Raw genomic sequence first — 21340 nt, 5'->3', positions numbered from 1 at the left:
TCACCGTCACCATGCCGTCGTGCTGACGAACTCGTCTACTACCTCGACGTCTTGCTGGATCAAGAAGGCGAGGGACGTCACCGAGATGAACGTGCGCAGAACTCGGAGGTGCTGTACGTTCCGTACTTGATCAGTCCGAGCTAGAAGAAATTCGACTACATCAACTGCGTTGTTAAATGCTTCCGCTTACGGTCTACGAGGGTACGTAGACACACTCTCCCCCTCGTTGCTATGCATCTCCATGGATACATCATTGCATGTGCGTAGATTTTTTTTTTTGTTTTCCATGCAACGATTCCCAACAGTTTTTATGCATAATAATGCTTTATGGAGTAATTCTAATGCCTTTTCTCTCATAATATGCAAGGTTTACACAAAGAGGAAGAATGCCGGTAGTTGGAATTCTGGACCTGAAAAAGCTATGTCAGAGTTACCTATTATGTACATCTCCAAATGGGCTGAAAATTTACGGAGAATTATTTTGGAATATATGAAAAATACTAGACCAAATAACTACCGGAGGGGGGCCACCTGGTGACCACAAGACACCAGGGTGCGCCAGGCCCCCCATGCGCGCCCTGGTGGGTTGTGGCCAGCCCAGCCCACCTCCGGTGCCCATCTTCTGGTACTTAAGGTATTTTGACCTAGAAAAAATAAGGAGAGTAATTCCAGGACGGAGCGCCGCTGTCTCGAGGTGGAACTTTGGCAGGAGCACTGTTGACCTCCGGCGGAGCGATTCCGCCGGGGGAACTTCCCTCCCGGAGGGGGAAATCGAAGCCATCATCATCACCCATCTTTGGGAGGCAAATCTTCATCAACATCACCATCTCCTCTCAAATCCTAGTTCATCTCTTGTATTCAATCTTTGTACCGGAACCTCAGATTGGTACCTGTGGGTGACTAGTAGTGTTGATTACATCTTGTAGTTGATTACTATATGGTTTATTTGGTGGAAGATCATATGTTAAGATCCATTATGCTATTTAATACCCCTCTGGTCTTGAGCATGAATATCATTTGTCAGTATTTACTTTTGTTCTTGAGGTCACGGGAGAAGTCATGTTGCAAGTAATTATGTGAAGTTGATATGTGTTCGATATTTTGATGATATGTATATTGTGATTCCCTTAGTGGTGTCATGTGAACGTTGACTACATGGCACTTCACCATCTTGGGCCTAAGGGAATGCACTGTGGAGTAGTTATTAGATGATGGGTTGCTAGAGTGACAGAAGCTTAAACCCTAGTTTATGCGCTACTCCATAAGGGACCGATTTTGATCCAAATGTTTAATGCTATGGTTAGATTTTATCTTAATACTTTTCTCGCAGTTGCGTATGCTTGTGTGGGGGTTAATCATAAGTAGGAGGCTTGTTCAAGTAAGAACAGCACCTAAGCACCGGTCCACCCACATATCAAATTTTCAAAGTAGCGAACACGAACCAAACCAACATGATGAAAGTGACATGGTGAAATTCTCGTGTGCCCTCAAGAACGCTTTGCTTATTATAAGAGACCGTTTTGGCATGTCCTTTGCCACAAAAGGATTGGGTTACCTTGCTGCACTTTATTTACCATTACCGTTACTTGCTCGTTACAAATTATCTTGCTACCAAACTACCTGTTACCGATAATTTCAGTGCTTGCATAAATTACCTTGCTGAAAACCACTTGTCATTTCCTTCTGCTCCTTGTTGGGTTCGACACTCTTACTTATCGAAAGGACTACGATTGATCCCCTATACTTGTGGGTCATCATCCATTCATTTAGCTATACTAAGCATATGCATGTGCATTACCTGGGGGCAAATACTTTTTTTAGGGTAAAGCAAAGCTTTATAACTTAAAGGTGCTCGGGTAAATCACTCGAGACACAAACAGCCACTTGAGCCGGTACAATAGACCTCCACCCAATACATTCGATCGGTAAACAAAGATGACCTAATTTGGCTAGTTCATGCGCAACAGAGTTTGCAGTAGGCGATAAGCAGAAACAATAAAACGATCATACTAGACAAATCTTGATGCAAAATAAATATATAAATAAAATTATGTGTTAGGTTTTATAAATCATATTTTTATCAGTTATTAAACTCGCGAAATAGGTATGTGACCGCAATTAATTTGCTTTATTGGGTTTCCAAAGATACGGGATTGATTGTTATTCAAAGGGGTGATGGGGAGAAAATGAAATATGGAACCTTACGTTCTTTTTAAGTAGTACAGATTCACTGCTCGGTCTGCTAATAATGCTCTATTTTTCCTTTTTAACTTGATAATGCTCTCATTTGCTTAAACAAAACATTTATTGCACGGAAAATTAAAATCACATTTTAAAAATTGACGCAAATGATTATCAAGTGCCTGACTAATTAGGAAAAACAAGACATGAACAACATTTATATTCAAAGCTGAAAACAGAGTTTGTGTGAAGGCAAAATGTAGTAAGAAATGTTTGGCTACTAGTCTTAAGGGTTGAGCGCTCACTTTTGGCCTCTGTCAACTGGGAGGAGATGAGCGGTGGGAGGAGAATGAGGAGGAGGAGGAAGAGGTTGCCTACAATGCCGACGAGGGGTTAATGCATTTGCTACATGCGCAAATGCTTGATCAAGGCATGACAATGCCTAGGCTTGTGCTTGATGTTGTCGTGGTACAAGAGATTGATTAATTGTAGGAAGGGGGATGGTAGTTGTGGTGATAGGTGATATGTCCTTGATGTATTGGTAATTTTTGAAGTTTAAATGTCTCTATCTTATGATTTTTTATGCAATTTTTTTATTTATTTGGGCTAACATATCAACAAAAACGTTCAATGTTGGTTTCTGTTTTTAGCTGTTATTTCCTCAAGGCAAACATGCATTTTGGACTTACGAAAAGAAAATAAGAAAAATATACGATGATGATCTTTGGACCAATATAAAGCGACAAGACGTTGACATGACCCATGAGGGCCTAGTCGCCTAAACCCCCAAGGCGTATGGGGATCCTAGAAGCCTCTTGGAGCTCTCCTTTTACCGCATGCTTGCTCATCAAGTTTTAGGGGATTGCCAAATTGTTTCAGTATGTAATTGATGACAATAATTTTCTTAGCAATATTCGCTTGTACTACATATGTTAATAATGCTATATTTTTTCCTTTTGAACTTGATAATGCTCTTATTTACTTAAACAAAGTATTTATTGCACGGAAACTAAAATCACAAATTTTTAAATTTGATGTAAAGTTTTGCATGTTCATTGGCCATGGAAAAAATTCCCAACTAATTAGGAAAAGCATGATGAAAACAAAAACTATATTCAAAGATGAAAACAATGTTTGTGTGAAGGTAAAATCTAGTAAAAATGTTCGGTTACTAGTCTTAAGAATTGACCGCTGGCGGCCTGTCCACTGGGAGGAGATGAGTGATGGGAGGAGGACAAGTAGGTAGAGGGGGGCAGGTGCCTACAATGGTGACGAGGGGCAAGTGTTTGATCAAGGTATGATGATGTCCTCGGCTTGTGCCTGATACTACCGGTGGCTACAACAATTGATGAGTAGCAGGAAAGAGATGGTGGCGTGTGGTGACATTCCTCGTTCTAATGCTAGAAATAAGATTGGATAAGTAAAGTTTGATGTGAGGTTAGTGTGGGGACACCATGCTCTAATCGTATCCTTGGATTGAGGTCCAAATGAAGAGGGTTTAAGAATTGTTCACGAGTCCTCTTTTAGACTATTTTTCTTTCACTAGTCATCTTTTTTTTGGAGGGCACTAGTCATCAATTGAGGCTTCCAAACCCTAATTTCTCTCGTGTTAGAACTTTACTTGGAATAGTCTCTATGTATTTATTATCACGCATGTTGATTTATGTAAGATTGCAGAGGAAAGGTTATATGTTTGAAAAATCAAACTTTTGATCCTTCAAACAGTTGGAGAGTCTAGTTTGGGCCCCTCGACTTTAGTGATAGGTGGTCCTGATCTCTAACGGCGTTAAAACTGTCCTAATATGGTCTCTTGCCCCTGCAAAGAGTAGCAAAACTGTGACATGTTAGTCATTTCCCACAGTCGTGACGAAGTGTGCATAAAAGTTGAAAACAAATAAGAAAGGGAAGGAAAGACAAACTTATCCTTTTTGGGAAAGCATTATTATTCTGGTATTTTTAAAATATATTAGGACTCTAGGAAGTTGATAACAGTGTGGAATGTTTTTGAACATCATATAATTTGATAAAATTATCGTTGTTTTAGTTTTTTTTTCTTATTTTACCATGTTATTAGCATTTTTGGAAGTACTCTTTATTAGTTTTCTACTCCTTCTGTAAATGTTTTGTAGTCCTAATTATCCTTGTGATTCTTGTATCTGTTTTCATGTTTGTTCTCTAACTTCCCCGAAATTTTCAATATGTTTGTGTTTTATGGAGCTTTGAGCTTTTATATTTATTTGATTTTTTTATCAAACCTTAAATAAAAATACTTTATTTGCGCAACTTGATTAATCTTACCGCCATCTACAACTATCCACTCGTTGTTAGGTTTTGCATTACCCACGTCACGTCATTCCCACTGATAACTACTCTACAAGGTGAGAGAGACATAAGTAGAAACGCAAACCTTTCCGTAAAGCATGTGGGCAAAGATTGCATTACTTAATGTAACCACAAAAACCAAAGATAACCGGTCTAGATCATGCCGCATCTGCCTACATTGTCACGTCGCTTGATCAGTACATATATAAGCTGTCACAGTAGCTGAAAGCCTGGAACATACACATAGGTTGGCTGCAATATAGGTTTTTTTGGATTGATCGATAGGCAGGTTCATGCCACGGTTCGTAGGCCGGGTCTAGTCATGCCCTGGGTACGAGCTACGAAGGGGACCGATCGTCCATTTCGTGGTGGGCACGCACGACGGTCCGTTTATCAACCTTTTCCTCCTGGCCCCTCTTCTTTCGGTTGCCCACGATGAACCCGGGCTGGATCTCGACAGATGTCCACGATCTTCTTCGGTAATCGGTAAGTCTAATGTAATGTAATCGCCGTCAAATCGTCCTAGTCGGAGGCGGTGCAGTGCAGGTGCCGACCAACATAAAGGCATGGGATTACGACTTGCATGCGCCTCTTTGCTTCCCCGGATGGCAAATTTGATAAATTTGACCTGTGAATAAAATCAAATCACAGAATGAACTGCCTGTAAAACTATTTCACGCGGCTGACCTTTTTGTGTGACGCCCGACACGAAGGCGCCACACTATACTGTGCAACGCCTCACAGATAGGCGCTACACGCCTGGCCAGCGTTGCACCCCATACTGCCTAAAAATTGCTAAGTCATTGTGCAGAGCCTAAGAGCTAGGCGATGCACTGTATAGTGTGGCGCCTAGCTCTCAGGCGCTGCACACTGACTTAGTAATTTTCGTATCACATGGATGCGACGCTGGCCAGGCGCGTAGCGCCTATCTGTGAGGCGTTGCACAGTGTAGTGTGGCGCCTTCGTGTCGGCCGTCACACAAAAAGGTCAGCCGCGTAAAATAGTTTGACGAGCAGTTCATTCCGTGATTTGATTTCGTCCATAGTTTAAATTTGTCAATTTTGCCTCCCCGGATCGCTTCCCGGGGGGAAAGAGTGTCAAAAGTAGCATGACTTCATCGTACACAAGAGGCACGGCATAGATAAGCATCACATGTTCGCGTCGTGAGCACCATCGCACCGGTGGCTGTGGCTGGCTGGCTAGTTGAGAAGAGATCTCAACCGGTCCTCGGTGGCAAATCCTTGCGCACTAGCACTGTCTAGCGCCAACCCCTTTTTTTTACCAGGAAGTGCACTTGTGCTCTCACTCATGTGGGATATTTTTACAGTCTTGAGAGGTTTGTGTGGTGCATGTGGTCGCTTGTGCTCTTTGAGCTGGCTATATGTGACGTTGCGTTGCATTGGTGCGAGGAAGATGGCATTATTGGGTGATGATTTATGCAAGAACGTACGCACGCCCCATCACATCAATCAATCACCTGAGAATTAAATACTATTATCTTGGAAATAATTACTCGCTGTCTCTTCAAATAATGTAGCTCAAACTGATTTTCCTTTTGGTTTGCGTGGGTTCACATCCAGAGACTACAAGGTGGCCGCGTGACAGTGCACGGTCACGGCCTTTTGAGTTGGATCAAGCAATCGCGACCTCTGTGATCTCCTCTCATCATCTGCACGCCAAAGGAAAAAAAAAGGAAGTATAGGAGTGAATGGCAAGCAGTACCTAACCGTACCAGCGCATCGATGACAAGAAAGAATACACGATTTGCGTGCGTGTGCTTATAATACTTGCTCGAACCGAAAACCGACATGCCAACATGCATGCAGAGTTTTAGCGCGAAATAAATAAAAATATACTCCCTCTGTTCCGAATTGTATGTCGTTAAACGATTCGACGAACAAATTTTCGTAGGCTACGATTTTCCCTGAGTTTCCCATTCTACCCCTCCGACCGACACGTTTCCCTCTTTCTCGCCCGACGCCACCGACCACTCTCTCCCCACTCACCCCCGCTCTCTCTCCCTCGCGTGCGACGCCCCCGCTTGCCTCTCTCTCGCGCGCGACGCCGGCCACCAGGCGCCTCTCTCTCTCGCGCGCGACGCCGCTCTCTCCCCGTTGATGCTCCCTCTCTCTCCCTCTCGCCGGCGTCTTGCTCCGCATCGCCGCTCACCGCTCCCCACCACACAAAGCTGCCATTTTTATTTGTCGGCGACGGCTGCTGGGCGAGGAGGAGCTGGATCCACATGCGCTGGTCCTCGATCTGCTTGTGGATAGGCGTGAGGAGTCGCTGAAGCGGAGCCCAAGCGGCACCGGCGCGGGCGTGAAGACGACGACGGGAGGATCTGGAGCCCGAGCGGGAGGATCTGGAGCCGCATCTCAAGTACTCCGGCGACACAACGGCGCTTGATGTGGAGCCCCACCGGCGCCGCTGCCGGTGGTGGGGCACCAGTTCTGCGCGCCCTACGTGGTGCCGCTGACGGTGACCAAGAAGGCGCTCAGCCTCTCCGACGGCGACTTCGCCATCACCGATGCCAACGGCGCCGTCGTGCTCAAGGTCAAGGGCGCCATCTTCAGCATCCGGAGCTGCCGCACCATCCACGACGGCGCTGGGATGCCCCTCCTAACCATGCAAGAAAAGGTCCCTTCTCCACTACAGCTTTGCTCCTTTGTCTGTCTGTCCATCTCCCCTGGCCTGGCGCTGCTGAAATTTCCTCGATCCATAGACATGTCTGCAAGTTCTTTGCGGAATAGGATCGTTGACCCGTAGACAAGGGTGAGCTGAGTCGTCGGAAATTGCAATAGTCTTGCATTTTTTTTAGCTGGGGGAGGAATAATCTTGATTCTTCAAGTTGAGCTGGGCGAGGAATAATCTTCATGCTCACAAGTCACTGATTTGTAGCGATTTAGAGAAGTTGCAGTAAATCTGAATTACTCCAGTGTGCAGATTTGCAGTAAACTTTATTACTCCAGTGTGGATTTGCACTGATTTGGAGTAGCTTTGATGCAGTAGGCTTTTCAGTTTTTAGTAACATCTGTGTTTTAGGCCCTCTGTTACGAATTGTTGTGAGGATATGAGTATGCAGTAGTGTGCAGATTTGCACTGATGAGAAATGCAGTGACCAACACAAATTTTGGAGTAGCTTGTTTGATCTACAGTTGGGAAGGAGATTAATAGAGGTACTGTCAGTAGTTTGTGTTAATCTTGGGCTGCTGCTGTCAGTATCTTGTGTTAATTTTGGTGCAGTAGCTGCTGCTACTGCTTGTTTGATCTACAGTTGGAGTACTCCTGTAACAACTTGTTTGATCTAGAAGGAGTAGTTTTCTGACTTCTTAGAATTATCTCTCTTGCAACAACTTGTTTATCCTTTCACTCATATCCTCACAACAACGTTTTCACCTGTATATTGGGTGGTTGCAGCCATCAATGACCCTGCTAACCGAAAGAACTGCAGCAGACCCTACTAACTGAAAGAACTGCAGCCATTAATTAAGATAATCTGAAACCTTTTCTTTTAATTAACTTAAAACTTCCAGTAAAATTAAGATAAACTAAAACCATTTCTTTCAATTAACGTAAAATTATCTGAACCATTTGTCCTCTCTTACTCTCTTCTTTTTCAGTAAAGTGTAGGAGTAAAATAAAATGAAACCTTTTCCTTTAACTAACTTAAAATCTTTTTGCATCAAGGTTGACCCCGTCTCCTCTTTGATGGAACATATTCTTCTTCTTCTTCTCTTTGAACAAGACCTTTGAACTTGATAACCGGCCGGCCGGAGTAGATTGGTTGAATTTGGGTGTGTGGTAACTGCAGCTTGTTTTCCTCTCACCATGGGGCTGGGTAAACTGCAGTTATTAGTTAAACTTCCCTGATTTGTTTTCTTCTCGATTTGGCCAGATGGATCAAATGTACTGAAACTTTGCTTATTCTCATGAAGCAGCTGTAGCTTCTTTTGAAAGTTGTCGTATGTAGCTTGTGTTAATTTGTCTACTGAAACTTGGGCTACTGAAGCTTGTTAACTTGCATAATATTGTGAACTTAATTGTTGCTTGCATATTAATGACAGTAAAATCATGATATGAGTAGTTTCTGTAAAATCATGACATGCCATACAAGCTACTCAAACTCAGGAGTAGTTTCAGTAAAATCTATTCTATGGACTTGCTGTTTAGTTTTATTTAAAATTAGGAGTAGGAGTAGCTCTTGGAGTAGGAGTAGGAGTAGTTCTTGGAGTATGAGTAGGAGTAGGAGTAGTTCTTGGTTAATTAAACCTTTTCATTTAATTAAAACTAAACTGAACTACTCTTCTCCTCTCCTCTCGTCTCTTTCATTTGTCTTCTCTTTCTCTTTTGCCCTCTTACAATAGTGCAACAATATGAGACCTAAATCAAATGAAACCAAATGAAACTTTCACTAATGGAGTACTCCTATTTCTCTCTTCTTTTCTCTTCTTTCTTTCTTCTTGGAGTGCTTGATTATCTTCCAGTTCTCTCTCTCTCTCTCTCTGTGTGTGTGTGTGTGTGTGTGTTGCCCTCTCTTCTTACTTTCTCTCTCTTCCAGTGCCCTCTCTTCTTCTCTCTTAATTAAACAAAAATGATCACACAAATGATGCACTCCTCACAAAATTAAATTAAACTTTTCAAACAAAAATGATCATATATATGGAGTAAAATCCAGTCCATAGAAGCCTTTTGCAAACATATGGAGTAATTTCACAAGGGGTTTACATATACTGCACACAAACAAGGAGTTACACACATACTCCACACAAATAATCACAAGCATCTTAACAAGCAACTCCTCCAGCATCTCAACAAGCATCTCGACAAGCAACTCAACAAGCATCTCCTCAAGCATCTGAACTAGCATCTCGACAAGCAACTCCTCAAGCATCTCAACAAGCATCTCCTCAAGCATCTCAACAAGAAACTTCTCAAGCATCTCCTCAAGCATCTCGACAAGCAACTCCTCAAGCATCTAAACTAGCATCTCGACAAGCAACTCCTCAAGCATCTCAACAAGCATCTCGACAAGCAACTCCTCAAGCATCTCAACAAGCATCTCCTCAAGCATCTCAACAAGAAACTTCTCAAGCATCTCCTCAAGCATCTCGACAAGCAACTCCTCAAGCATCTAAACTAGCATCTCGACAAGCAACTCCTCAAGCATCTCAACAAGCATCTCGACGAGCAACTCCTCAAGCATCTCGACAAGCATCTCCTCAAGCATCTCAACAAGTATCTCGACAAGCAACTCCTCAAGCATCTCAACAAGCAACTCGACAAGCATCTCGACAAGCAACTCCTCAAGCATCTCAACAAGCATCTCGACGAGCATCTCAACAAGCATCTCGACAAGCAACTCAACAAGCATCTCCTCAAGCATCTGAACTAGCATCTCGACAAGCAACTCAACAAGCAACTCTCTCCATTATCCCAAGATTGTGCAGGGCATTTGCATATACCTCTTGAGGGCATGTAAGTCTTGGAGGTAGCATCCCAAAGTTCTCTAGCCTTTCCTTGTTTGCATGGGGTATTTTATACCCATTGCCCCCTGCATGGTTCAAGATTTCAATCATGCAAGCTTGTAGAGATAGGAAAACTCTGTTCAGCTTGTAAACATCATAGTTTTCAAATTCATCTAGCACACCCTTGATAAGATCCTGAAGCGTTCTAGGGCTTAAACAATCTGTTAGAGATTGCAACGAGCTGAAGAACCCAAGGTCAAGGCCATTCAGATCAGGGCTATTGGCAGGTTGTTGGATTAGTCTGATATCGAGTCCAGTTCTTTCCACGGCTGCTAAAAATTCTGGGTCATTAGGCAAGATATGAGGCTTAGCGTTGTCTTGCTGTATATAGATGGTTTGCCCAGCATCATTCTCAGGCCAAGATGCTTGTATTGCTGGCAGCAGGTTCTCTATCATGAACTCTCTCATTACTTGCCTGTTGACTTTTATTGACTTTGTCTCCAATGTTCCTCTGGGCCTGTTGTCGCTTCTCCTTTGAGCCGGAACTTCTTTCACAAACGGCCAAATTCCAAGTTTTCCAGAGAAGGTCACATTTCCTTCATTATCCCACCTCGGCCTAGCAATCGCTGTCAAGAACATAACCTTTCCAATACAACTGCCGTTTTGCAGAGTTCTTGTAGGCTCTTCCTCCCCATACAACAGATAATAGTTCCTTTTTCTCTTGGTCATATAGAACCATTTCTCATCGATATGAATAATGTTGTGCATGGTCTTGAATTTTGGCCTTTCAGTTTGTGTTGTTGTCTCATCGAGCATTGACAAGCAAAATTTCATTCTATCCTTCTTGTTCTTTTCATTTAGAGCTGGCTTCAAACAATTTGTATGCCTCTTTATCAACTTGAGCATGAACTTCCGGTGGAGTGTCGTAGGGCTGCACCCGAGTTGCCAGGCAAGTGACCTGATAGTAGACCTCCTGTTTAGTGGGATGGTAGGGATTTGCTCTAGATTGATGTCTTTCGGCTTTCTTCCACAATTTCCTTTCCTCTGACCTGAAACATCTACGTCTAGACCTTCAGCAATTTGCTCCATCGCTTTCTTCCAAATCCTTTGTATATTCCAGACACCCACTCCAAAGAAATCAGCAATATTTTTCTTGTCATCTCTCTTAAACTTTCCCCCTCTACTCATGCACAATGTATGCATTGCAACATAAGCAGCATATCTTTTCTTGTCATCTAGGATATCCCTTTTCTGAACTGCTTGCTCAACACCTGCACAAAGAAAATATATTATATATGATCAAATGGAGTACAACAATGCATTTACACAAGTCATTTGAGTCGTTTACTCTCTACTCATGATCATTTGAGTCATTTACCTTGAACAATTGCATCTCCTACATCTTCGTCCATCTCATCTCTTACATCTTCGTCCATTTCATCTTCATCTTCTGCAGGTGGGGTGTAGTTGAGGTCTGGGAGATCCATGTTCTCCAGGCAACTAAAAAGAACTTTCAAGGTAAGAGGTTGAACTTTCAAGATGCACACCAGTACATTTTGGAAATGAAAATGATCAATTGGAGCAGTACAACATTATTGCATACTTTGTTTGCACTATTCTCTTGCTTGCACTGCTTGTTTAACGTTAAATGATCAGATGGAAATGAAAATGATCTTTGAGTAGTTTAGTGTAGGACTTGGAGTAGTACATGAATACTGAATTTGTATACTGAATTTGGAGTATGAAGCAGCTGTATGGATTACTGTTAATTTTGCATACTGAATTTTGAGTAAAATGGAGTAGCTCTGTCACTGAATTTGGTTGGTAAAGATGCAGTAGCAGTAGGAGTTTTTACTACACCTAACTAACGTAGCTGCTGGGGTTATTTAGTTATCGCACCTAATTAATTATCATGTGTAATCTGAATGATGTGTGTACCAACTGATGATGGTTCTCAAGTTTAGCATGCATCACCAAGTTAATTTTGCTTTGAGTACATTTAACTTGGAGTCCTCCGGTACTCCAAGATTTGCTACTCAAACAAATTTGGAGTACTTGCACTTGCACACAACACTACTCAGCAATTTTCAATTAATTTTCTTGGATTACTCCATCTTGCTCTGTTAGGTTATCTTGTTTTTCTGTTAATTATTCGATCTTGGATACTTGGAGTACTGATGATGATTGCTGCTGTTATGTTAGGACTTGCAAGCAGTAGTTTTAGTAGTTTAGTGTAGGACTTGCAACAAGAGGAGAGCTACTGTAGTATACTCCTCTTGTGACCTCCATATTCTTGCTCTCTTCTCTCTCTTCCCTCTTCTACAGTAATATGAGCCCTACAGTAATATGACTTGTGACCTTGAATTTTTTTCCATCAGATTGTTTTAAAGAAGGGCTATTGAAAAAAGATGTGTGAGGGCATCAGTCACTCTCATGCCGGCATGCCGCACTTTCAGCTAGCAGGTTGGTATCTCAACATTTCTCCATTCAAGTCATTTCCCATAGTGTTTTTTTCGAAGCACTAACTGCAAATTTGCATACTAATAATGACCGGAGTATTTTATTTACATCAAATTATGTCAAACACTTTAGATTGTTCAGTCATACCATAGTGTTTAAAAGTTTGGACATTCTGAAGATTCAAATAAAAATAGCCATGTGCACAGTTTACTTGATCATGTCAAGTTACAGGTGAAAGAGACCCTCTTATGGGAATAATGGAGTACAGAAATGATAGTGAGTTCAAAGTAAGGCTGAGGTAAAATTTTCGGAGGCCATGCTCTATGTTTTACCACTACCCTTCTTGGTATTCATGCTCCTGATATTCATACTCCTATTCCTACTCAATTTTACCTGAAATGAGAGTAGCAATTATTTTTGCCCATTAATTCATACTCCTACTGATTTGGAGTACTGATGAAACTAAGAAGTCCAAACCTGTGTTAAATTGACAGTACATGCTCATTTTTTGTATTGACAGTACAAGTCCAAACTTGTATTGACAGTACATGTTCTACTCAGTGTTCATCTTTCAGTGTTCAATATCACTGTTCAGTTTCAGTGTTAAATTTCAGTATTACTCCAAGATTGTACTACATGCAATTATTCAAATTATTTAAGACAGATGATTACATCAAGTTTATGATCATCAAATTGTTTACTCGGATGATGCAGAGGGAGTAATGGGCGAGGAGATGAACCTAGGAGAGCAAAATTGAGAACTCCAGCTAAAGCAGCTCCTGCCCAGCGGCGAGGACTTCAGCGGCAGCAGCACCTGTGCATGGGGAGGAACAGCCCTTGGGCGCGCGTAGGCAGCAGCTCGCCTCCACTAGCGGGCGGCAGCAGAGCACCAGCTCGCCTCCACCAGCGGCCGGCAGTAGATCAGCACCTCGTCTCCACCAGCGGGCGGCAGCAGAGCACCACCTGGGCGCGCGGGGGCCGGGAGGAGCCCCTGGCGTGGGAGAGGAGCGCGGGGGTGGAGGGCAGGTGGCGGAGCCGCGGAGGCGGAGGTGGAGTGCCGGGGCGGAGGTGGAGGGCGGGTGGCAGAGCCGCGGAGGCGGAGGTGGAGTGCCGGGGCGGAGGCGGAGGTGGAAGACGCTGAGGAAGATGACGGACAGATTCAAAGTTTGAACTGGGGGCATAAAGGTCCATTTGCCCATTTTCACCTGGTCGGAACATATTCCCCAGCGACATACATTTCGGAACAGAGGGAGTAAAATGCATGCAGAGTTGCAGGCTCAGCTCGGCTCGAGTAGTAAACTGGCAGCCATCGGCCGACTAGCCGGAGCCGGTAGGCGGAAAGGGGGGGAAGACAGCACCGTTGCGCCGCGTCTTAACTTAACAACCATATCTTAATCGGAATCCGGCAGCCCTAGCCCGTGCCGGCCTAGCCATAGGCCGAGGAATCAATCACCCGGACGTGTCTTGCACATACGGCAAAGGGGCAAGCCCCATCACTTGACCCGATCGACTGCCCGATGACCAGCAACAGGAAGCGATATGCCTAGCTAATTGCCTAGGCGAACGTACGTACGGCGCCACCGCCACGTACGAGGTGCGACGGTAACGACACGAGCCTTGCTGTTGCTGCCTCAGCCGTGCGCCGCGGCACAGAGCCATAGCCTGCACCGCACCGCACGCACGTTACGGCGCCGGCCGGCAGCGAGACCGACCCGAGGAAACGATCGAGCAGGGACGTGCCTGTCGTCGCCGCCCGAAGCTGTGGCTCTAGCCAACGGACGCGAGCGCGTCGCTCTCGGCTCGCCGTCTCGCGGGCGGCAGGATGAGGAGGTGGGTGGAGCGGCCCCAGCTACCCGCGCCACCTGGCGCGGCACGGGCCAGTCGACCGCCCCCGGGGCCGGGGTCGCCGTAACGGCTCTCGCGCGCCTGCCTTGCCTGCGCTGCGTGTGCGTGTGCGTGGCGTGGTCCGATGGCGACGGGGAGCGCTCGCGTTTTGTCTGCTCCCATCGACAACACACGGCTCAGCGCGCGCGCGCGATGGATTTCAGGATTTGGACGGCACTTGTTTTCTAATTCCACCCTGATTTGGGGATGTCATCTTGTCTCTCTCGCGGTCGCGGGCAGCACCGGCTTCGTCACCGTGTCGTTTGCATTGCCTTGTTTGGTGACCGCCGGTCGCATATACAAATGCACGGCGGCCGCGTGCGCGGATACGATGGTGGCGTAGGGCCATCCATCTATGTGAGCAAGTTCATTCAATTGTGCCGGGTTGGAACGGACAAACGGCTCCTTTTGCTAACTTGTTTGTTTCACTTTTCAGACAAGATTAGAGAAGGGAACGCGAATCAGCCAGCAAAATTTGTAGCAGTTGACCACACCAGCGTGGAGGACGATTACGTGCACTCAACAGCGTACGCGATCCTGTTCAAGTCCAGCAAATCGTATGTATATTCCCCAATCTGCTTTTGGAGTGTTGCTCACTTATCAAACACAGGATATGTATCTTCTATCCTAAGCAAAACCATCCATGATCACCATCACGCGAACCGACTTCATCGTGCTGGACCTGCCCTAAGAAGAACGCATGATTGATTACTGAAAGGTCGGTGCAGCGGCATCAACAGTTTGGCGCAGCCACAGAAATAAAGGATCAGCTAGCTGAACGATGTGCTCGTCAAAGCACCTGCCGAGTGCCGAACAAATAAAAGAATCGCGAGCGGCACCAGCAAGAAGATCCTGGGGACGATATGATGTGTCCAGCCTGAGCAGGATTTGATTGGCACGCAGGCATGGAGCTTCCGTGTCCATGCTGTCATTGTCCATGCTTGTGATATTCTGTGCGATCCATTGTCCATGCTGTCATTCTTCTAGTATCCTTCCACTGCGACTCGGTGTCATGAGTTTTCTTCTTCATGAATGATAGTATAAGCAACTGGAGACTATGAGGGTGTTTGGTTCAGGGATTTTTTAGTCCCAGAGACTAGAAAAAGTCCCTAAAAAGTCCCTAGGAACCAAACGGGAGGGACTTTTTTACAGGGACTAGAAAAAGACTCTACTAGATAGTCTTTTTTTATTAGTCCCTGGGACTAGAAAAAGTCCTAGTACTTCTGAACCAAACACCCCCTATGTATGTTCACTGCTCTCGAGAATTCCGTTTCACTCGGGGGACGAATATTTCAACCGTGTTTCTTGTCCTTCTCTAAAAATATGCCGTGGGGGTGCTCGCCCCTTTGGTCTCGTTTTTTAGAATTGCGTTTCAAAAAAAAAATGCTCTCGAGAATGACTGGACCAAGACAGCAGACGAGTTTCCTGCCATCCAAACTGCTCTGGTGTGCAACTTTTTTTTAGAAATAAGGCGCTTGCGCGGCTTTAGCAAACTAAAGCGCTTAAAGCGGTACTACAAGGTTCGATTACACAAAAAACGAAAGGTTCGATATAGACCTGAAGGGCCATGGCGCACAAGCCAACGAATGACGATACAAAACTAGACTGGAGATACACGACGATCATCTGAGCTTGATCACCCTCCATGATGGCTGCTTTCCTCCTGAGAGCCTCTGCCTGTTCGTGTAGTTTGTCGCATAACGTCTCAATAGCGAATGCTTCGTGGTTTTGCTCAATGGTTTCCACAACTGTAATAATAATAATCACTTTGTACAATGCATCAATTGAGTGTTTAATAAAGATGCCTTCGATAAAAGCATTGTTTATAATATTCCATAGAGCCCACGATAAGGACGTGAAAATCAACCAGGCCACTTTGCGTGAGAGTTCCGTTAGCCTCCTGCTTAGGATGTGGAATGCTGCGAAAGAAGCAAGTGCCCGCTCCACCAAGTAACGTCACACACACATCCCTAAAGAAATTATGCCAGAATGCATTTGAAAAAAAAATATGATTTGTGTCTTCGACAGTTCCACAAAGTGGAAACAAGCCGTCTCCTCCGTGGCGCTTTTGAACTTTCACACCCGAAGGCAGCTCATCACCCATAAGCTGCCACATAAAAATCTTGATGTGCCAATGCCATGGTGTGCAACTACTTCAGGCATTTTGGCTCTGACGTCAATCCAAATTTTTCCTTAGCAAGTTTTGGCATCAGATCGGACCTGGAAGGCATATGATTTTGTAATGTACTTTTTTGGGGCCAGATTCCCTCCAATCGTTGATTTTTTTTCGTGGGGATCGTTGATTTGTTCAATCTTTTTTTGCCAATGCCTCGAACAAAATTATTTGAAATGGTGTCTGAGGACCAAATTTTGGCAGGACAAAATTGTGGCAGATACGGTGAGGACAAATTTGGCACCAAATTGATCATGCATGCCAAAAAAAAATCAGGTGATCGGATCCTGGGTTTACCAAAAACCCATGCCGTGGTTTCTGCCTTACGTGCATGCTGTAGAGTCGGCCTATCAATTATGGGCCGGACGACTTCTCCCATTGGGCCTGCTTTTTCCGAGCTGTCCTCCACGTGACGACCCAACAAGAATCCCGTGCGTCCTCCCACGCATCGCATCGTGATCTGCTTCCAGACGAGTCCCTCCCACCCCCCCCCCCCCCCCCCCCCCCCCCCCGCCTCCTGCATCTCCTCCGCTGTCCCACTGTCCTCCCGTGATTCTCCGCGTCCCGCCGCTCCTAGAGGCTAGAGCCACCGCCACTCGCTCCCCTCCCCCTCCGCGCGGCGCTCACGGCGATGGATGAGTGGGTTCGCCAGGCCGAGGCGTGGGCGGGCCAGGCCGAGCGCTGGATCCGCCAGCAGCCCCCGGAGCAGATTTACGTCGCCGTCGCCGTGATTGCCGTCACAATTCTGGTGCTCCTCGCAGGTGATTTGCCGAGCCTAAGCTTCTTCTCGCAGTGTGTCCTTGCTACCGGCTGTTCGCGCAGTAGTCAAGAGCGTGTGCAGAATGCGGTCCCTGAAAAACTAGGCAGATAGATGCGGCAATTTGGCAACTTAAGAGCTGTCCCGGGAGCAGGTCCGCTTTGCCTGAAGGTTTCGGGCTTGTTTGAATTTGTGCGCTTCATGTGTAGCTCTAGTTTTTGACTGATAGTACAAACTAGCTGTGGATGAGCAGTTGTGTCGTTGGCTCCAGTGGAATTTCACCACGTTCAAATACGATTTTATCGTAATTGAGTCCATGCCTTGGGTCAAACTGAGAGCTGGTGCATAGTTTGTGTAATTTAGCTTGAATGGGGCAGCAGTTTGCCGTTTCCTGTTTAATTATACTGGATAAAAAACATAATCTACAGTATGGATGTAGTATACTGTCTGTATATGCTGTGATGCATTGTTGATTTTGGATTTGTACACATCCTTACTTCTTTTTTATATCATTGACTCAGAACGGAAGCAGAGACGTTCAAATTGTCAGCTGATTTATACTTTATACTTTACAGTGGGCCATAAGGTGTAGCAAGTTAGTGGTGAAGTTTTGTTGATTTTATCCGCATTTAATATTTGAAAGTGCATGCTATAAAATCTTAATACTGCAAAATGTTGGAAATTATGAGTTCTTAAACATCAATGCTTCTGGCAGAGTGAGAATGATATGATAATATGTGTCGTGTTAATCTAGAGATAATTTGTTTTCAGAGTGCAACATTTGAACTTATTACCTTAGTTTATATCAATGGTGCATCTCAAGATTTGAAATACATTGTTGTATTGCTGTACTTGCCTACTTGGTAATATTTCTGTTTTTGTGATTATAATTTCACTGGTGCTATAGATGTGCAGCAATTGATGAGCAGTGTATGTCTGATTTTTCTTAACAGCTTCTTGTCTGAAATCATCGAAATCAAATACCATTGTGCTATCCGGGCTAAGTGGAAGTGGTAAAACTATTCTTTTCTACCAGGTAATTGTCTACTATGGCAAGTCCCTCTCCCACCTCGGTATTACAGTTACTCACATTCTAGTGGCCAGAGTAAGGACCTTGCATATCTAGGTTTGCTAATTTGATTGCCAGTTTTTCTGTCTCTCTTCATTGCCAAGTTTTAGTGAGGGATTAGGCTATGATATTTGTTTGCAATCTGCCGTTGTTTATCCTTCATTTCATGCAGACTAGAAAATGACTATCTTAGCTTAACTTCTACTCTGATTGCTATCGTCGTATGACTTATCTGTTGTTTCTCTTGCTTAGTTGCCTTGATTTTACTGTCTGAATTCTTATACTCCAATTTTTGTGTTGCATGCCTGCATGGAGTTATTTTGATTAACCGAGACATTTTATTTTATTTACTTTTCTCCATTTGTTTTTTCACTCATATTATCCTTGACGCAATTCAACGGTGGTCTATACCATCGTTTTTGGGTGCTAATTTGGCCTTCCTCTTCCTGTTAGCTTCGTGATGGGTCATCTCATCAAGGAACTGTGACATCGATGGATCCTAACAATGATACGTTTGTGCTACATTCAGAGCTTGAAAGGGTTAGGCTGTTTTCTTGGAGATGAATCTTTTTTACATCTTTATATAAATATAAATCAAAGGCTACCATTCTTTATACAGACATATTCATTTTCTGGCTGCAATATTAGTTACTTGACTTTGCTTTTGTTCACTCTGCAGAAAGGCAAAGTTAAACCTGTCCATGTTGTTGATGTTCCTGGTCATGCAAGGCTGAAACCCAAGCTGGATGAATTCCTGCCTCGGGCAGCTGGAGTTGTTTTTGTTGTTGATGCTCAGGATTTCTTGTCTAGCATGCAAGCTGCTGCAGAGTAATTTTGCTGACTTTATATCCGTTCTCAGGAAAATTTATGGTTTCTACTCCTGTTGACCCCGTCACATGACGGATCAAAAATAAGAGGGTGCTTATGAGCTCAGTTCATGTTCAAACATGTAAAAATAGTATGATCTGGTGCAGTTAGTAACTTGATAATGTTCTTACAGTTATCTCGCATCACAGGTACTTATATGACATTTTGACGAAGGCTACTGTGGTGAAGAAAAGGATTCCTGTTCTTATATTCTGCAATAAAACAGACAAAGTTACCGCTCACTCGAAGGAGTTCATCAAGAAGCAGCTGGAAAAAGAAGTGTATGTTTTATTTTTCACATAAACATATTGGCATAGTTAGAAACCTAGAATAATAATGCATTAACTTGGGCTGGAATCTACAGTAAATTATGTGATTTCATGGATTTTGCCTCTATTTACTGCATCTTGATGTATCCTATTTTTTTTCAGTTATGCTAGAAAAAACGTTTACATACTTATATTGTCGTACGTTCTGTTCTTAACGAACTGATCCTGAAATAACTGAGGCCATTCCATAAACTCATAAACTTAAATCATCTAATAATGGAGGATGCCCCAACTACTTGGACAGACTAGGTTAAAGCGATTCTCAAATTCTACAAGGCCCAACAATGATTATTTTTGTTTTGCAGGAACAAGCTTCGGGAATCGAGGAATGCCATATCATCTGCTGACATCACTGATGAAGTTGAGCTTGGTGTCCCTGGAGAGGCATTCAACTTCAGTCAATGCCAGAACAAGGTGACAGTTGCTGAAGGCGCTGGTCTCACCGGTAATGTTTCAGCAGTCGAGCAATTCATCCGCGAGCACGTCAGGGCTTAGATTTGTCTCGTCCTTTCAGAGTAGTGTTTATGTCTCTGCAGAATTGCTGTCTGAGTTTGCGACTAGTTTTACCTGATGAAAGAAGGGCTACCATGGGTGTGCTGACTCTGTAGATGTGTAACGATTTGCATTGCTAGCTCTTGACTGACGTTGACTCACATGATTGGTGGTTTCACATGAACATTTCACAAGTTTCAGAGGAAACTGCCATGTTCCGAAAGGGGCATCGATGATTTCAAAACAGTTGGTTATTCTGTCTATGATACCCTGTTCGTTGTTGCTGCTTTGCCGTTAACCATTCTATCTAGACTTCAAAATGGAAAAGTTTGTTTAGCCTGAGGGCTCTCAATTTTCTTTACACGATGTTAAGACAACTCGGAGCATCGCATCACATCAAAAGTATAATCAGGTAATTTCATTACATTGACCAAAAGTATAATCAAGTATAATTGTAGTTGATAGTTTTTTCAATAAATTTTGGTCAAATTTTGCATTGTTTATAGGGAAAATTTATACGCCACATATAACAATGAATAAACCAGCAAAATTCTTTCTAATGTTTTAGATATGGAAGAAATAATTTTTCTGTAGAAATATCACAAGTACCACTGCGCCTTGGGCTGGGTTGCCACAAGAAAAACTATACCCAAAATCCTTCATAACCGCGTGAATTACAAAACATCAATTTAAAGTGCTCTTAAAGTTCTAAGTCCGGTTGCTCAAACGGATGCCTTTACCTACTTATAAAATTGAATAATTAACGGAAATGATAAATCCTAAATGTTCGGATTTTACCCATGGCAAATCGAACATTTTTTATGGCAACTTTAGTTGACGTGAGATGGCAAGTTTAGTTGGCAAGCATGACAATTTTCTGGTGAAAACCAAACCGATGACAAAATTGCCATGTTTACCAACTAAACTTGTCATCCTCATTCAACTAAAGTTGCCATAAAAAGTGTTCGATTTGTCATGGACAAAATCTGAACATTCGGGACTTATTGGGGTCCGTAATTAAAAGGTTCACCCATCTGGGCTAACTGCTTATGATGGCGTGTATAAAGACGATTAGGAGTGTCATATGGGATACAATACTGAGGTGAAGGAAAGAAGAACCAGAAAAAAAGTTTGTTGTTACTAATTAAGAGATAACCTATTAGTAACAATATTTCTCATCATATATTTAGGCATATCTTATTATTAAGGCTAAGAGATAACTCAGTTAAAAAAAAGGACTAAGAGATAACTATTGTACGTCATATTTGAATTGCCTCTCTAAGTTAGGTGGCAGATTTAAGATAAGGTTGTCCTATTGTACAAAATTTTAAAAAAGAGAGG

The 21340-nt window shown here is 43.6% G+C and overlaps 3 protein-coding genes across 7 annotated transcripts; 2 read left to right on the top strand and 1 right to left on the bottom strand.

The window, feature by feature from the left end:
* The first annotated feature begins 6429 nt into the window (after nt 1–6429).
* Nucleotides 6430–13688, top strand: LOC123165219 (cilia- and flagella-associated protein 99). 5 transcript variants are annotated; one of them, XM_044582851.1, is made up of 5 exons: nt 6436–7140; nt 11425–11486; nt 12347–12431; nt 12660–12726; nt 13143–13688. In XM_044582851.1, the coding sequence occupies exons 3-5, from the start codon at nt 12377–12379 to the stop codon at nt 13567–13569; spliced, it is 549 nt and encodes a 182-aa protein (XP_044438786.1). In that variant the 5' UTR covers nt 6436–7140; nt 11425–11486; nt 12347–12376; the 3' UTR covers nt 13570–13688. The 5 variants fall into 5 exon arrangements, 2 of the variants coding, with proteins under 2 accessions (XP_044438787.1, XP_044438786.1); XM_044582852.1 differs by lacking the exon at nt 11425–11486 and having other exon boundaries at nt 6430–7140; XR_006482850.1 differs by lacking the exon at nt 12660–12726 and having other exon boundaries at nt 6442–7140.
* Nucleotides 9869–11478, bottom strand: LOC123165218 (uncharacterized). The gene is made up of 2 exons (XM_044582850.1): nt 11347–11478; nt 9869–11239 (listed from the first exon to the last, which is right to left on the bottom strand). The coding sequence occupies exons 1-2, from the start codon at nt 11453–11455 to the stop codon at nt 9912–9914; spliced, it is 1437 nt and encodes a 478-aa protein (XP_044438785.1). The 5' UTR covers nt 11456–11478; the 3' UTR covers nt 9869–9911.
* Nucleotides 13689–16997: 3309 nt separating the features above from the next.
* On the top strand, nt 16998–20262 carry LOC123168146 (signal recognition particle receptor subunit beta). The gene is made up of 6 exons (XM_044586021.1): nt 16998–17246; nt 18196–18278; nt 18765–18851; nt 18991–19139; nt 19328–19459; nt 19813–20262. The coding sequence occupies exons 1-6, from the start codon at nt 17117–17119 to the stop codon at nt 20000–20002; spliced, it is 771 nt and encodes a 256-aa protein (XP_044441956.1). The 5' UTR covers nt 16998–17116; the 3' UTR covers nt 20003–20262.
* The last annotated feature ends 1078 nt before the right edge of the window (nt 20263–21340 follow it).

The sequence above is a fragment of the Triticum aestivum genome, chromosome 7D (genome assembly GCF_018294505.1).
Source record: "Triticum aestivum cultivar Chinese Spring chromosome 7D, IWGSC CS RefSeq v2.1, whole genome shotgun sequence".
In the NCBI taxonomy this organism is placed as follows: domain Eukaryota; kingdom Viridiplantae; phylum Streptophyta; class Magnoliopsida; order Poales; family Poaceae; genus Triticum; species Triticum aestivum.
The sequence above is the reverse complement of the archived record's forward strand: the minus strand, read 5'-3'. Positions and strand labels throughout refer to the sequence as shown.